The following is a 17,942-nucleotide window of genomic DNA, read 5'->3' on the forward strand; positions in this document are numbered from 1 at the left end:
CAACAGTCTCCCCACACCACCAACCTGTCTTCCTCGCAGGACCCAAGCACCTCCCCAAAGCACATGATCTTTTTCAAGGAGCATTCAGGCACCTCCCTGGAGAAGACAAGCACCTCCCTATTGAAAGCCAAAATCTTCGCTGGGAGCACAAGCATCTTCCTGGAGCACCCTCCACAGCACCAAAGCATCTCCCAGGAGCACCCAAGCACCTCCCTGGAAGAGAACGGCATCAGTGTTGGTACCCAAGAATCTCCACTGGGCATCTTCCTGGAGAAGCCATGCAGCTCCTCACAGCACTCAGGCATCTCACTGGAGCACCAAAGCATCTCCTCAGGGCACCCAAGAACCTCCCCAAATGCTCTAACGTATCCCCAGAGCTCCCAAGGAAGTTCTTTGAGTATCTGAGCATGTCAGATGTCAGTGCATGTCAGTGCACAGTGGGTAAGGGTCTGGGTGGCCCCCGCTGCCCCTAGTGCAGCCCCGTAAGGAGCTGGCCTTGCTCCCTCTCAGCATGTCCCACTGGCTCCTATGGTGTCCTCGTAGCACCCACGCCTTCTCCTCAGGGTCCCCCCTCAGCTGCTCACGTCCAGCCCTGCCCTGATGGATGCAGGTATTCTGCCCCACGTGCAGCACTGGCCACGTCTCCTTGCCACCTGCAGGGGGTTTCTGCTGGCTGAAGGCTGGACATTCCCAAGGTCCCCCTGCCCTGAAGCTCCCTTTTATCACCTGTTCATGGTTGGGTGCCGATGGCTCACCCTGATGGTGGTGACTCTCACACGATAACAGCGTGAGGAGTGTCAGGACTCTACACGCACTAAGGGAGGTACTTGTTTAGTGGAATTTCTGACCCACGCAAGAATTACCATGAGAACCATCTCTGAAACACCCAAACACACTACAAAGCAAGCAAAGCCAGGACAAAACTGAATGAATGCTGGGCTTGTTCTCTGCTAGGGTATATTCTAGGAAAACATATACCTGTACAAACACACGTACAATACGGATCCCTCCAGCAGCTGGACTTGGACCCTCTGTCTAGCCAGGAGCTTGCCCCACAGTCCCCTCTCATTCCCTAAACTCACAAACGGTAACGAGTCTCCTGTTCAGAATCACTGAGCCTTTGATGCTGGGAGGCAGCAAGCTCCCACCATTTATCTGCCACCTCCTCCTGTTGATTTTGGTCAGGAGTTCCTTTCTCATTCGTGTCATCCTCCTGCCACTTGGCTTACTTCCTGTGTGTCAGGTTGGACCGTTCATGAGCTTGACAAGGAGATGATAGACCAAGGAGGGAGCAATGGTTTGAATCCAAAAGAAGGGAAGATTTAGATTAGATATGAGGAACAACGGACAAGAAACAAAGAACCACCAAAAAAACCCCACCACCACTTTTGATTAAAACTTCAAGAATTATTTGGTATTCATTACCTGTGAAGTTTACAGAAGTTGCCAGATATATTTTTTTCTTGGGGGTGAATCTGATAAATTCTTTTAAATTGAACTGTCACTGACAAACCTCTGAGTCCAAAGAAATAAATGCTTAGAGGTGCTGCAGTGCAAAGCAGGGTAGCAGTGGCTATGTCACCCAGGTGTCCCAGTGGGGCCGTGACACGGCAGCCCAGCTGGGATAAAGCGCCAGGGATGCAGGCAGGCCCCAGTTGGGATGGAAGCCCCTGGCAGCAGGCAGCAGAGGGTGGAGCAGGGCAGGACAGGGAGGTGAGTGCGCGATGGAGCAGGGGCTGAAGCGGTGTGCGAGGCTGAGCAGGGCCAGAGTCCTGCTGCAGCCTGAGCAGGGGCTGGAGCTCAGCAGCTGCTCGAGCAGGGGCTGGCTTTGAGCAGTCCCACAGCACAACGGGAACCAAGTGTCTGGTGCACAAACGGTGTTGCAGACGTTCAGCCCCAGCGGTGACAGGAAGGATTTTGGGTGTCCTGGGAAGATGCTTGGATGTCTTGGGGAGATCCTTGGGTGCTCCGCGATGAGGCACGGGTGCTCCAGGGCTATGTTTTGGTGTCAAGGAAGGTGCTTGTTTGTACCAAGGATGTGATGGGTGACACAGGGTGATGCTTGGGTGTCCTGAGGATCTACGTGGTGCCCCAGGGAGAAGATAGGGTACTCCAGAGAGGTCTTGGCATGCTTCAGAGAGGTGCTTTTTGAACCATTAAGATGCAGAAAAATCTTAAAGATTGAGTGCTCCAGAGAGATCCTTGTGTGTCCAGGGAGAAAGTCAGGTGCTGCAGGGAGCTGCTTGGGTGCTCCCGGTTGGTGCCTTCTTTTCTCTGGAGGTGCTGGGGTGCCCTGGACAGATACCGGAGAGCTCCAGCGAGTGCTGTGTGCTCCGTAAAGCTGCTTGCTTTCTCTGGGGAGATGCCTGAGTGCCCCAGGAAGTTGCTTGGGTTCTCCAGAATGGTACTTGGATGTCATGGGGCATTCTTGGAGGTGCTTGGCTTCCCTGGGAATATGGTAGTGTGTGCTGTGGAGAGAGTTGGGTGCTCCCAGGATGTTTTTGGGTGTCCCCAGGGGATGAGGGAGTAGCCCTGTAGATTCTTTGGTGTCCCACAGAGGTGGTTGGGTATTGAAAGGAGAAACCTTGGTGAGCAGGAGGGCAGCGGTGGCTGTGTGATCGAGGTGTCCCAGTGGGCAGGAGGCAGCAGTGGCTGTGTCACCCAGGTGTCACAGTGGGCAGGGGGTCAGTGGTGGCTGTGTCACCCAGGTGTCCCAGTGGGGCCGTGACACGGCAGCCCAGCTAGGATAAAGGGCCAGGGGTGCGGGCAGGCCCCACTCGGGATGGAACCCCTGGCAGCAGCTCTGAGGGCGGAGCAGGGCAGGACAGGGAGGTGAGTGCGCGATGGAGCAGGGGCTGAAGCGCAGTGTGAGCCTGAATGGCCCAGGAAACTTGAAGGATGTGCTGGTGAGTGCAGAGGAGATGCTTGTGTGCTCCCCTGAGATGCCTGGGTGCCTCAGGAGATGCTTTCTTGCTCCATGGAGATTCTTCGCTATCCCAAGAATATTCTGGCTGCTCCCCAGGCTTCTTAGCTGCTCTATCCAGATGCTCCCTGGGTGTGCAGGGAGATGCTTGGTTTCTCCAAGAAGACACCTGGGTGATGCAGGGAGTTTCCTGGATGTCCCAGGAGGATGGACTGGTGATCCTGAAAGTTTCTTGGTGGCTGCAGACAAATGCTTGAGTGCTATCTGGGGATGCTTGTGTACCCTAGGAGATGTGCTTGTGTGCCCAAGGGAGAGGCTTGTTTGATCCAGGGCAAAGCTCTGTTTCTCCAGGGAGGATTTTGGGTGCTCCAGGGAGATGGTTGGGTGCTTTCTGTGTGGTGCTTGGCTCCAGGGAGATGCTGGAGGGCTGTGGGGAGATGCTTGGCTCCTGCACGTTGGTGTTAGTGTCCCCTGGGGGATGCCCGGGTACCCACGGGGACATACTTGAATGACCTAAGGAGCGTCTTGTGCACCCCATGGAAGCTGTTGGGTGCCAAGGGAGGTGCTTCCCATCTCCAGTGAGATGTCTGTGTGCCCCAGGTGGTGGTATGGAGCCCTGGGGAGATGCTTGGGTTCTCCACTCAGATGTAGGAGTGTGGGTTTGAGATTCCTGGGTACTGCCATGAGGTGCTTGAGTGTTCCAGGGAGGTGCTTGGCTTCCCTGGGGAGTTTTTTGGATAATACAAAGAGAGGCTTTGGTGTTCCAGTGAGGTGTTTAGGTGCCCTAAGGATATGCTTGAGAGCATCTCCTTCGTATACCAAACACCTCCCTAGGCAACCAGATCAACACCTGTAGGTGCCCAAGGATCTTCAAAGGTCACCCAAGAATATCTTTCAAGCAGCCAAGAATCTCCCTCCAGCAATGAAGCACCTCTCTGGAGAAACCACACATCGCCCTGGGTAAGCCAAACATCTCCCTGGGTACACAAGCATCTCCCTGGAGAATCCAAGCACCTTCCTGGAGCACCCAAGGAGTTCCTCAGGGTCTGTAAGCTTTTTCTCATGGTACACAAGCACCTCCTGGGACAACCAAGCACCTTGCTTGGGACCGGAATCACCTGCTTGTGAGTCAGAATTTCATCCAGAGTCACCCTAGAATCTCACAGGGGCAACCAAGCAGCTCTCTAAGGGACTCAGCAGCACAAGTGGAGCACTCCAGCACCTCCCTGCACCACACAAACTGCTCTCTGCAGTACCCAACCACCTCCTGGGGCTTCCGAGTGTCTTCTCAGAGGAACTGAACAGCTTCCTAGAGAGCCCAAGAATACTCCCAGGTCAAACAAGTTTCTCCCCAGAGCACATAAACATATCCCTGAGGCACACAAACACCTCTCTGGAGCATCCAAATTCTCCCCAGGTCACCCAAGCATCTCCCCGCAGCACACAAGCACCTCCCTGGAACACTCAAGCACCTCATGGCAGTACCCAAGGGTCTCCCCACCGCACTCCCACATCTGAGTGGAGAACCCAAGCATCTCCCCAGGGCTCCATACCACCACCTGGGGCACACAAACATTTCACTGGAGATGGGAAGCACCTCCCTTGGCACCCAAGAGCTTCCATGTGGTACACAAGCACCTAGAAGGGTCATAATATGTCCCCGTGGGCACCCACGCATCGTGACAGGGCACATAAGCACCTCCTTGGAGATATCAGGCACCTACCTAGAGCATTCAAGAATCTACCCTAAATAAGAAGAATATCCTTCAAGCACCCAAGCATCTCCATACTTCTATCTAATACCTTCTTGGAAGACCCAAGCACCTCTCTGTGGAAGAGTAGCATCAACCGTGGGCACCCAAGCATCTCCATGGGGCACCCAAGAAAATCCTTGCAGGACCCAAGCATCTCCACACAGCAATGAAGTACCTCCTTGGAGAAACCTGACAAACATCTCCCTGGGGAACACAAGCACTTTCCTGGAGGACCCAAGGATCCCCCTGGAATCCCCAAGCATTTTTCCAGGGCACGCTAGCATCTCCTTGCTTGACCCAGACAACCTTCCTTGAGCGCGTGAGAATCTCTGTGGAGCACCCAAGCATCTCCACAAAGCATCCATGCACTTTTGTGGGACACCCAGGTTCCTCCCATTGATGACAAAGCCTGTCCCTGGGGTGTGCAAGCAATCCCTTATGAACCCAAGAAATTCCCAGATCGCACAAGCGTCTCCCAGAGGCATCCAAATACATTCTGAGAACACCCAAGCATCTATCTGGAGCAATAACGCACTCACTGTGGCACCCAGGCGTGTCCCTGGAGCACCCAGACATGCCCCCGGGGCACCCAGGCATCTTCTTTGAGCATTGTAACATCTCCCCAGGACACACAAGCACCTCCTGGTACAAACAAAGATTGCCCTGGACACCCAAGTCTTGACACGGAACTCAGAACCGTCTCCCCAGGGTACACAAGCACCTCAAGGGATAGCCGAGATCCCCCATGGGGACCTCCAGCCCCTCCCCATGGTTCACTAAAACCTCCCTGGGGTACACAGATATGTCTCTGGGAACCGAACGCATCTCCACAGAGCATCCAAGGCTTTCTCTGGAGCACTAGGAACCTCCCTGGGGTATAAAAGCATTACGGGGGCACCCAAGAACCTCCCTAAGGCACATCTGTCCCCAGGCAGAGCTCCAGGCACTCCAGCTGCTCATTGACAGGGAGGGCGATGCCCCCTCCTCGTGTCCTTAGCCTGTCCTTCCTAAAGAGTCCGTGTACCTTCCATTCCAACACGCCAGTCATGGGAGGCACCCCCCCACGTCTCCTCAGTGCCAGAGGTCATTTCATAGCAGCGGGCACAGATGGGGCTGAGGGACTCAGTGCCGCATTCCTGCCTTAGTCTTTGCCAAAAAGCTCCCTCTCCTCTGAGCTCAGGGATATGGGAGAGAACCAGAAAATGGAAAGAAATTGTCGGTTGAGGTAAAAACTGTTGAAGAGGACAGAAAAGGAAGGGAGAATAATAACAACGGAATTGTACCAAGCAAGGACAGCCAGCAGCATCCTGGGCTGTGTGAGCCGGGAAAGGCCAGGGGATACAGGGAAGGGACGATCCGGAAGACGGCATCCAGATTTTGGGTCCCCAGGACAGGAGGGATGTCAGCAAGCTGCAGCGGGTTTGGCACAGGGCCCCCAAGATGCTCTGGAGCACTCTGCCTGTGAGGAGAGGCTGAGGGTGCTGGGCTTGTCCAGCCTGGAGAAGGGCAGGACGAGGGGGACCTCCTCTGGCTGTAGCTCTGAGGGGGTTGTGGAGGATGCAGAGCCAGGATCTTCAGCTGGGTTCAGGGTGGGAGGACAAAAGACAACAGCTGTGAAGCTGAAAGAGGAGAGCTTCAGGCTGGAGAGAAGGCAAAAAGCCTTTTCACCATGAGCTCAGCCAGGCGTCACCTGGAGGCTGTGCAGTCTCCATCTTTGCTGGTTTTGCAAAATGCAACAGGATCATGCCTTGAACAGCCTGTTCTGGCTGTGCTTGTGACAACTTGGGCTGCAGGCCTCCTGAGGTCCCTGACAACATGCCTTGTGGTCCTTTGACCTCAGGCCCAATTTCTGCTGGCGACAGAGGAGATGCTGTGGGGCCTGAATCCTCCTGTGCTGTAGGGGACCATCTAAAGCCAGGCAGGTGAACTCCGTCTCTTCACCTGTCTGAAGGGAATGCATACTCTGTCCTGGCCCTAAAGGACAGCTGAGCATCGTTTCTACTTTTGCCACACTTTCCTTTCACCTGGAAAAATGAATATTGCATGCAGGTTCATGGCCCTGATTTCCTCCATCTGTGCAGCGAGGTCAAAATCTCAGTGTTATTTACTTTTCTGCAAAGACTGTGAATTGTCATGGACCTTGCATGGGCAGATAAGATTTGGGGGGCAAGGGGGGGGCGGGTCACAGGGCTTTGTACAAGATGCAGAATGATCTTATTTAATGGTGTTGGCCTAACAATACTAGAAATGTTTTGAAATGTCAATAAAAATTAAAAAAAAAATAAAAGAAAACAAAACTAAACAGAAATAAAGGCAAACTTCTAAAGCATTGATAGTTTATGATTGATGCACATTTCCGCTTTCACAATTTTTGTGATTTTGTTTTCCTTTGTTTTAATAGTTAATAATGGCCAGTGTTGATGATCTGAGACACACTGCCCAGCCTCCACCTGCAGCTCCTGAGGGCCTCCGGTCTCCCACAGGTCCTCTTGACAGCTCCCAGCCCCAGTACAGAGGGGCCTCTGAACCTAGCAAGGTCTGCCTGGAAGGGTGAACAAACTATTCCAACATAGGAAAGAAAATAAAAATAAATACATAAAATTTAAAAAAGAGCGCATGTTCATCACCTCAAACACTCTGTCTGAAACAGTTCTTGTATGGCCATCCCTTGTGGAAGGTGACCGTCATTAGCTGCAGCTTGCACTGGGCACACAGCTGAGGAGAGTGTTTTACTGAACTGCATCACACTTAACTTTGGTTGGTTTTCAATGGGGAGCAATCCTTCTGTGCCTGCGTGCAGGCAGTTCTGTGGGGAAAAGGTCTGGGAGTTGGTGCAAAGGAGCTGTAACATGCAGCTGCAGCCCCGACTGGAGAAGTCTGATGGGAGGAGAAGTGCTGCAAGTCCCAGGTGGCTCCTGAGAGAAATGGTGGGGCTGGGGAGGTGAGGAGCAAGGTTGCCCACAGACTGTCTGGCCTCAAGGGACCGCTTTTCCAAGCTGACCAGGCCTCCTTAGGAGACCCTCTGGGTCAATAGCAAAGGGAGAGGGCAGGGAATCGAAATACATCAAGAAAGAATCCAACCTGAAGGGAAAACTCTCTTGTTATCAACTGTTCATTGAAATCTGCCTCATTCGCTACCCTCCCGAAATCTCCCCACTTAGATGTACAAGCCCTGAAGCCTTGAAGGAACTGCTGGGCAGAAGGAGGGCACAGGAGGGCTCTCTGCATTGTACTGAGCCCCAGGGTGTATTTGGTGCTGAGTCCGTGGACCTCTGGTCCTGAGAGGAGATAGCGCCGGGCGCACAAGAAGGGAAGGCCAGAAGAAATGCTGAAGTTTCTGGGAGTGTTAATTGGTCCCACTGGGGGCCATTACCACCACAGCTCCCCCACGGACCTGTTAGAGAAGGAAATGGGAGGCAGTGACGACAGGCAGGCAAAGGCAAAGTAAAGGTGGCCCTGATGCCGAGCAAAACCTTCATGTGTTTTATCAAAGCAAACACCAAGGCCTGACACCCAGCTCTGGGAAGAGAGCTTCTGTCCCTCATGCTGCTCTTCAAGGGGCAGGGGGATCTGGGCTGTGTGATGGCAGCTAAAGGACAACAGTACAACACCAGTGCACAGGGCTGCAGGGAGGCCACATGGTTTCAGTGCCAGGAGCACAGTGTGTCGTCTCCTGGGTCCCAGTGGCAGAGACAGCAGTCAGAGCCAAGGGGACAAAGACCTCTGCTCTGTCAGGGCCTTCCAGCCCTGTCAGTGCCCTTGGACGTCTCCCCACAGGTTGTCCTATCCTGCCCCATGCCTGAACCATTTTCCCTGCAGCCTGGGGACATCCAACCTGCTTCCCCACCGCAGCATCTCCCTACCCATACTAGGAACTGCTTGTGCTCACTGTCTTTGACTTGAAACACAAAGCCATGGGCTGATCCAGGCTCCCTGGCAGTCACCACAGCACTGCCCTTGGAGTGCCATTTCTTTCTGCTCATCACCATGCTGGACCTCCAAAACAGCAGATTGTGGTGGCTTTCCTTTCTCACGTTCTTTCTCCCTACCCAAAATGGGCCATCATCTCTGAAAGCAGATTTCCAGCTCTCAGGAGCTCCTACAAGAGTGCCCTGAGCCTGAGCTTCACCAGGCCTAGGAAGCGCAGGGCTCTCAGCCTCCACACGCATGACCCCTAGCCCTGTCTTGGCACACCTCCTGTGAACCCTCTCCATTCCTCACTATTCCTTCAGAAAAGGAGCCTCATACTGGGAAAGACTCTTCCAGTTAGGGCCATACCAGTGTGGAGTCATGGAAGATGAGAAGTGCCTTGCCTGGGTGGACACACTCCTCCTAGTGCAGCCCAGCGTGGACATGACCATATCCGTGTTTAGCACTGCCGGCTCATATGGCATCCCTGGTTGTGCCCAGGCTCTTTTCCTCCTGGTTGCTCTTCCTGCAGTCCGGTCCAAGCCTGCTGTCATGTATGGAGCTGTTCTGCCCCTGATGCAGAGCATCACAAGGTGGGAAAGAGAGGCTCTCTTCTCCTTGGAAAATGCAATGACATTTATTCACCAAATCCAAGAGTTTCACAAGAAACTGCCCATTCTGGAATGTACCGCAACGGAACCTGGTCATGGAGGTCATCTTCAAGCATGTAGAGGATATGTTGATCAGGAGTAGTCAGCATGGATTCCCCAAGGAGAAATCACGCTTAACCAACCTGATAGCCTTCTATGATGAGTCGAGAAGCTGGGCAGATGAGGGGAGAGCAGTGAATGTGGTGTTCCTTGATTTCAGAAAGGCTTTTGACACTGTTTCCCATAACATCCTCATAGACAAGCTCAGGAAGCATGGCCTACCTGAGTGGACAGTGAGGTGGATTCATAATTGGGTGGATGGCAGAGCTCGGAGGGTTGTGCTCAGTGGTGTGGAGTCTAGTTGGAGGCCTGTAGCTGCTGGTGACCCCCAGGGGTCAGTACTGGGTCCAGTCTTGTTCAGCTTATTCACCAATGACCTCCTTTTCTTTTGGCTCTATATCAGGATCTGCCTTTGTCCCAGCAGCTGCGGTGCCTTGCAAGGGGCTGGGGCTGTGGTGGCCATGCCCGAGCTCTGCAGCAGCCTGTGGCAAGGCAACCGTGAGCGTGGTTGCCACGAGCCCTGCCTGCCCTCCTCCTGCCACGCTCCGTCAGGCGGCTGCAGCAGAGGGGACCCACAGCCAGCCCCTGGCTGCGCTCTGCCACCCGCCTCTCCAGTGCCATCCCTGCTGCCTTGGGGTGCTCTGTGACGCGCTGGGTGACCTCACAAGGCCTGCCGGCCAGCACATCTCCTGCGGGGCAACCAGATCGCACAGCGGCAGGGACCTCACCACCGCCCTTCCAGCCTCCTCCCCTCCCCTCGGCCATGGCCTTGTCTCTGCTGGCAGGAGCGGCCTTGGGAGGCGCTTCCTGGCCTCCCCTCCCTAGCGAGCTGAAAGGAAAAATGGTCTCTTCCTTGACAGAACAATGGCATCAAATTTGAAAAGCTTCATTAGCAGGTAGGTGAAACATTTACTAGGTTTTGTTAGACAGAAGGAAGTTTAGAAACTTTCATCCCTGATGTTACCTTACTCACTAATTAGTCAGCTTTATCTATAAGAGCCTCCAGACTTGTATCTCAGAATGAGGGCAAGCCGACCCAGGCCTAGAGGATGTGTCAGAAGATTAGGCGAGGAACTCATGCTATGCGTATATCCTTGGATGTGTAAGCAACTAAGCTTTGTATGCATGCCTAAGATGAAAGAAGAAGAGAAGAAAGATTTAGATGGCTTGAGCATGGACAAGAACTGGATTCAACTAACGAACATAGTGAGGAAGACTACCGATGACCACCAGAGACCCCTGAAAGACCACCAGTGGAAACAAATGTGCATGGGTCAGAGACATTTACTGATTTTAATGAGTTACAGGAAATAGTATGAATATGTTTTGGGGAAATCTGATTAACATGTATGTTTTGATTGTATATAACCCCTATAGCTCAAACAGTTCTGTAAGCACACTAGGTGGAGTGATCCCCACTAAGTCCAGCACCTCAATGAAAGAACGCCTGCTTTCTAAAACTCCAAATTGAGTCTTAGAGAGTTCCTTTGACTGGCTTTTACAGTATCACCCTCGCCTCCTGCCACCTGATGCCCACTCATGCTCCTGGCACAAATGTGGCCCTGCACCAACACCACCGCTCGTGCTGCCTTTGCTGCCTCGCCCTGTCCTCTCCCTCGACTCCTTGTCTCTGCCAGGCCCCACGTTCCACCCCCAAATGCATCCCTTTGCTCTCACCACCCTCTCCCCTGCCCAGCAGGATGGCAGAGCCAGGGCAGGACATGGGAGAGTTAGGCCCTGTAGCGCCCATGCAGAACGCTTGTGGCAAAGTGGGAGCTGAGATTGGGCTCTGTGGTGCAGAGGAGGCCCCATGCAGAAAAGATGAGGTTAAACAGCAACTTTGCAGGGGGGGTCTCCAGCTTGGTTTGGCACGGGAGGCTTCTGGCCACAAAGGGGCAATGGATGGGTCAGCCACAACTTCTCTGGGCAACCTGTTAAATTGACCACCACTCCCAAAGGAAAGAATGTCTTCATTATACCTAATTTTAAAGTACCCTCTTTTAGTTTTAAAACATTACCTAAAGGCCCCCTTTAGGTACTGGAAGGCTGCTATAGGGCCTCTCCAGGCTGAAGAGAACCAGCTTTCTCAGCCAGTCTTCATTGAAAAGGTGCCCCAGCCCCTCTGTCATGTTTTTGGCCTCTTCTAGACTCCTTCGAATACTTCCATGTCCTTCTTGAGTTCGGGGCCCCAGAGCTGAATGCAGTAATCCAGGAGGGGTCTCCCAAGAGCGGAGTGGAAGGAGAGAATCACCTCTCTCAAGCTTTGGGCCAAACTTCTTTGATGCAGCCCAGAATACAGCTGGCTTTCTGGGCTGCAAACTCACATTGCCGGCACAGGTTGAGCTTCTCATCCACCAACACCCCAGGTCCTCCTCCTCAGAGCTGCTCTCTAGCCATTCTCATGAGGTTCTCACAGGAAAATCTCTCAAGCCTGTCCAGGTCCATCTGCATATCATCCCTTCCCTCCAGTGTATCGAATGCACCACCCAGCTTGGTGTCATCAGCATAGTCTCTGAGATTGCACTCAATCACACTGTCCGTGTCACTGACAAAGTGTTAAAACAGTGCTGGTCCCAATACTGGCCCCTGAGGAACACCACTCTTTACTGACCTCCACTTGGACATTGAGCTGTAGACTCCAGCTCCTTGAGGGTGACCATCCAGCCACTTCCTTACCCACCAGGTGATCCATCCATCACATCCACGTCTCTCCAATTGAGAGACAAGGATATGGTGTGGGACAGCGTCAAATGATTTGCACAAGTCAAGGTTCATGACGTGAGTTGCTCTTCCCCTCTCCACCAATGCTGTAAGCCCATCGTAGAAGGCCACCAGATTTGTCAGGCACGATCTAGTGAAGCCATGTTGGCTGTCACCAAGAGCCTCCAGTTTGCTGTCGCCACCAGTCCAGAAGGCAGGGTAGCATGATATGTCAGAGAGAGGCATTTGCAATGAACGTGTGCAAGGAGGGTGACAGAAATCTCATGGGAACACTGGGGGTAATTACTGGAGTTCTGCACAGAGAAATGTCAGGGCTCTGTGAGGTGCCCACATCTGAGCTGGCCTCACGTACTGCTCATACACACTGGGCTCTTCAGAGACACGGGTCCCTGCCTTGCACACACAGGGGCAGTGCACTGCACACTTGCAGGGTCCCTCTGGCTCCTGCAGCCACTGCCAGAGGCTGGGAGGCACCTCAGCCCTGCGGTGCATTGCCCTGCTCTGCCCTCCGCTGAGATGCCACAAGGCATGAGGAATGGGCACAGGGACCTCGGAGGTGCAAGGAAGCACATCTCAGAGCTGCTTTCACGTCTTGCACTTTGGACTAGATGATCTCTGAAGGTGCCTTCCATCTGGACTGTTCTGTGCTATTCAGGCACATGCCCCATGGTTGTTACTCTCAGGATGAAGGGACCTGAAGACACTCTGACCCACTGGTCTTCATGACACCCCTAGGGATAGCTGATGGCCTTTGTGCTCGCTCTTGTTCCTCTCTCCATGTGCGTACGATGTGCCTGCAGATAGCAGCAGCACCAAAGGGTTTCTGTTCCCATGTCTCCCCTGCACCTGGACAGGCCCTGCTCTTCTCCCAGCACATCCTGTGTCCCAGGGAGCATCTGGGACTCTCTTTGAGCACATTCTGATGTGACGGCAACTCCAAAAGATGACGTGTGCCTTCTGGCACGGCTCTTTTAGGAGGGAAATGCTGTGCTGGAGGCCAGCTGTGTCACTCAAGTGCCCAATGCCTGTCCCTGCCTGCGGTCCCAGCACGGCCACACAGCAGCACTGGCACCAAGCTACAAGAGCAGCCAGGCCTTACACCGCCAGCAGGGCTCAGCAGAAGAGGGTGGCAGTGGCAGGAGAGCAGCTCTGCATGGACCCAGAGCTGGCACTCCCAGGCTGGACTGCTGGGCCACGACTCTTTTCCCCTCCACCTCTGCACACAGGCACTGTCCCTGCAGCTACACAAAAGGCCTCAGAGGAAGGATATAAGAAACAATGTTACTTTATTTGGTTTAAATGGAAAACCAAAATGAAGAATATTATTTCTAAGTGAACAAAATTACTCAGAATATTAGTGGAAAGTACCAGCAACACAAGAAAAAAGGGCAGGCATGGCCTATCGTGAGTAACATTTTCAGGTGTTTTCAGAAGAAGAGAGGCAAGAATGTTTATTGGTTATGAAAAACACCTGGTCATCAGTGTCCATATGGCATTCTTGAGCTCCTGGTTCCTCATGCTGTAGATGAGGGGGTTCACTGCTGGAGGCACCACTGCATACAGGACTGCCAGCACCAGGTCCAGGGAAGGGGAGGATATGGAGGGGGGCTTCAGGTGGGCAAACATGATGGTGCTCATAAAGAGGGAGACCACAGCCAGGTGAGGGAGGCACGTGGAAAAGGCTTTGTGCCGTCCCTGCTGGGAGGGGATCCTCAGCACAGCCCTGAAGATCTGCACATAGGACAGAGCAATGAAAACAAAACACCCCCCAAATAGAAAAGCAGTAACCACAAGAACTTGAACTTCCCTTAGGTAGGAGTCTGAGCAGGAGAGCTTGAGGATCTGGGGGATTTCACAGAAGAACTGGTTGAGGGAATTGCCACAGCAGAGAGGCAGTGAAAATGTATTGGCAGTGTGCAGCACAGCGTGGAGAAAGCCACTGCCCCAGGCAGCTGCTGCCATGGTGGCACAGGCTCTGGTGCCCAGGAGGGTCCCGTAGTGCAGGGGCTGGCAGATGGCAACGTAGCGGTCGTAGGCCATGATGGTGAGAAGAGATAATTCTGCTGAAATCAAAAAGACTAGCAAAAAGACCTGTACAGCACATCCTGGGTAGGAAATGGCCCTGGTGTCCCAGAGGAAATTGGCCATGGCTTTGGGGACAGAAGTGGAGATGGAGCCCAGGTCGAGGAGGGCGAGGTTGAGGAGGAAGAAGTACATGGGGGTGTGGAGGCGGTGGTCGCAGGCTACGACTATGATGCTGACCCCGTTGCCCAGGAGGGCAGCCAGGTAGATGCCCAGGAAGAGCGCGAAGTGCAGGAGCTGCAGCTCGCGCATGTCTGCGAATGCCAGGAGGAGGAACTCGGTGATGGAGCTGCTGTTACACACTTCTTGCCTCTGAGCAATGGAGCCTGTCCAACCGAAGGAAAGACTGCGAAATTCAAGGACTTTTCCGACCAAAATCCATTGCATGTCTCAACAAACACCACACAGACAACATACTGCCTTATTCATTTCAGGACGATCTTTCTGCCGCTCCTTGTCTTTTCTCTGGTTGGTGCTCTGAGGGTGCCACAAGAAGCAGGGGGCAGTGCACTGCCTTCAGGTAGCTCCTGGTGGGCAGTTCTGCTGTGCAGTGCCCTGGGGAGGTGTGGGGCTGTGAGCAGCCTGCCCCAGGCAGCAGGCTCTGGGCAGCAGCAGGACCCTGCCCTGCCGTGCCGTGCCGTGCCGTGCCGGGGGGGCTCCTTCCAGCCGCAGCTTCTCCCCGCAGCCCCTGGGCAGCTCCCCGGGCAGGCTGAGTGCTGAGCCTGGCAGGCAGCAGAGGCCCTGCCCCGCCACACAGCCCCTGGGGCACAGCAGGGACCCTGCTCTGCACCACAGCCCTGGGCACCCCTGCCTGCACCCCCGGCTGCACAGCCTGCAGCCGGCCCCAAGAGAACAGAGCCCTCGGGCCCTGCACGCTGGCCCTGCAGCACACAAGCCCTGCGTGCCCTTCAACTCCAACACCGAGCGTCCTCCTGACAGCTGCCATCGCCTGAGGGCTGTGCCAGCTCCAGGAGAGCCTGGCAGGGTGCGCAGCGGCATTGCCCTGCACCCAGACACTTACCGTGGGGAGGTGGCTGTGAGGATTTCTCCCTCTGCCAGCTCTCCTTCTCTGAAGGAAGTTCATTGAGTATCTGAGCATCTCAGATGTCAGTGCATGTCAGTGCACAGTGGGTAAGGGTCTGGGTGGCCCCCGCTGCCTCTAGTGCAGCCCCGTAAAGAGCTGGCCTTGCTCCCTCTCAGCATGTCCCACTGGCTCCTATGGTGTCCTCGTAGCACCCACGCCTTCTCCTCAGGGTCCCCCCTCAGCTGTTCACGTCCAGCCCTGCCCTGATGGATGCAGGTATTCTGCCCCACGTGCAGCACTGGCCACGTCTCCTTGCCACCTCCAGGGGGTTTCTGCTGGCTGAAGGCTGGACATTCCCAAGGTCTCACTGCCCTGAAGCTCCCTTTTGTCTCCTGTTCATGGTTGGGTGCCGATGGCTCACCCTGATGGTGGTGACTCTCACACGATAACAGCGTGAGGAGTGTCAGGACTCGACAGGCACTAAGGGAGGCCCATGTTCAGTGGAATTTTTGACCCACGAAAGAATTACCATGAGAACCATCTCTGAAACATCTCTGAAACATGCCTAACAATCCTAACCCCAAACCCTAAACCCTAAACCCTAAACCCTAACCCTAACCCTAGGCCTAGGCCAGGGCTGCGGACTAACTGTAGGCCTAACCCTAGGCCTGACCGTGGGTCTAACTATCCTAAGTCTAACCCTAACCCTAACCATAAGGCCTAACGCCAACACATATGACCCCTGAAAACTAGCCTTAACCCTATCCATAACCCCTAACCCTAACCCCTAAACCATAACCCCTAACCCTAACCCCTAACCCCAACCCTAACCCTAAACCCTCCTAATCCTAAGGCTAACTTGTAACCCTAACTCTAAACCCCTAACCTTAAGCCCTAGCCCTGACCCCTAATCCTAACCCTAACCCTGACCCTAACACATAGCCTACCAGTCCTAACCCTAACCCCAACCCCAACCCTAACCCTAAGCCGAACCCTAAACCTAACCCTAACCCTAACCCTAGGCCTAGGCCTAGGCCTAGGCTGCGGCCTAACTGTACGCCTAACAATAGGCCTAACCGTAGGCCTATGAATCCTAACACTAACCCTAACCATAAGGTCTAACCCCAACCCCTATGAACCCTGAACACTAGCCCTAAGCCTAACCATAACCACAAACCCTGAACCATAACCCGTAACCCTAACCCTATCCCCTAACCCTAACCCTAACCGCTAACCCAAACCCTAACCCAAACCCAAACCCTAAACCCTACTAACCTTAACCCGTAACCATAACCCTAACCCCTAACCGTAAGCCCTAACCCTGAGCCCTAACCCTAACTCTAACCCTAACCCAAAGCCTCATAACCCTAACCCTAACCCTAACAAAAACCCTGACCCTAACCCTAACCCTAGGCCTAGGCCTAGGCCTAAATGTAGGCCTAACCGTAGGACTAACAATCCTAACCCTAACCCTAAGCCTAAGGCCTAACCCCAAACCCTATGACCATGGACCACTAGCCCTAAACATACCCCCTAACCCTAATCCTAACCCCTAACCAAAACCCTAACAAAAACCCTAACCCTAAACCCTACTACCCATAACCCAAACCGTAAGCCCTAACCATGACCCCTAGCCCTAACCCTAAGCCTAACCCTTATCCTAACCCTAACCCTAGGCCAAGGCCTAGGCTGCGGCCAAACTGTAGGCCTAACCCTAGGCCTAACCGTAGGTCTCACAATCCTAACCCTAACCCTAACCCTAAGGCCTAACCCCAACCCATATGACCCCTGACAACTAGCCTTAACCCTAACCCTAACCCCAAACCCTAACCCTAACCCCTAAACCCTAACCCCTAACCCTAACCCCTAACCCAAACCGTAACCCAAACCCTAAACCAAACCCTAACCCTAAACCCTCCTAATCCCAAGGCTAACTGTAACCCTAACTCTAAACCTAACCCCTAACCTTAAGCCCTAACCCTGACCCATAATCCTAACCCTAACCCTATGCCTAGGCTGCGGCCTAACTGTAGGCCTAAAAATAGGCCTAACCGTAGGCCTATGAATCCTAACCCTAACCCTAACCCTAAGGTCTAACCCCAACACCTATGACCCCTGAACACTAGCCCTAAGCTTAACCCTAACCCCAAACCCTAAACCGTAACACGTAACCCTAATCCTATCCCCTAACCCTAACCCTAAACCCTACTAAACCTAACCCAAACCCTAACCCTAACCCTGACCCTAACCCTAACCCTAACCCTAGGCCTAGGCCTAACTGTAGGCCTAACCGTAGGCCTATGAATTCTAACCCTAACCCTAAGCCTAAAGCCTAACCCTAACCCATATGAACCCTGACCACTAACCTTAACCCTAACCCTAACCCCTAACCCTAACCCTAACCCCTAAAGCCTAACCCCTAACCCTAACCCTAAACCCTAACCCAAACCCTAACCCTAAACCCTCCTAATCCTAAGGCTAACTGTAACCCTAACCCCTAACCTTAAGCCCTAACCCTGAGCCCTAATCCTAACCTTAACCCTGACCCTAACACAAAGCCTACCAGTCCTAACCCTAAACCCAACCCCAACCCTAAGCCTAACCCTAATCCTAAACATAACCCTAACCCTAGGCCTAACCGTAGGGCTAACAATCCTAACCCTAACCCTAAGCCTAAGGCCTAACCCCAACCCATATGACCCCTGACAACTAGCCTTAACCCTAACCCTAACCCCTAACCCTAACCCCTAAATCCTAACCCATAACCCCTAACCCTAACCCCTAAATCCTAACCCCTAACCCCTAACCCTAACCCCTAA

General features: G+C 53.6%; 1 protein-coding gene across 1 annotated transcript; it reads right to left on the reverse strand.

Annotated features, from left to right (window-relative positions):
* Positions 1-13,464: 13,464 nt before the first annotated feature.
* LOC310891560 (olfactory receptor 14C36-like) lies at positions 13,465-15,284 on the reverse strand. The gene has a single exon (XM_083853823.1). It carries the CDS (start codon positions 14,484-14,486, stop codon positions 13,476-13,478), a length of 1,011 nt encoding a protein of 336 aa, XP_083709949.1. The 5' UTR covers positions 14,487-15,284; the 3' UTR covers positions 13,465-13,475.
* Positions 15,285-17,942: the final 2,658 nt, after the last annotated feature.

Source organism: Anser anser (assembly GCF_964211835.1).
Source record: "Anser anser genome assembly, contig: HAP1_SCAFFOLD_319, whole genome shotgun sequence".
Taxonomy (NCBI): Eukaryota; Metazoa; Chordata; class Aves; order Anseriformes; family Anatidae; genus Anser; species Anser anser.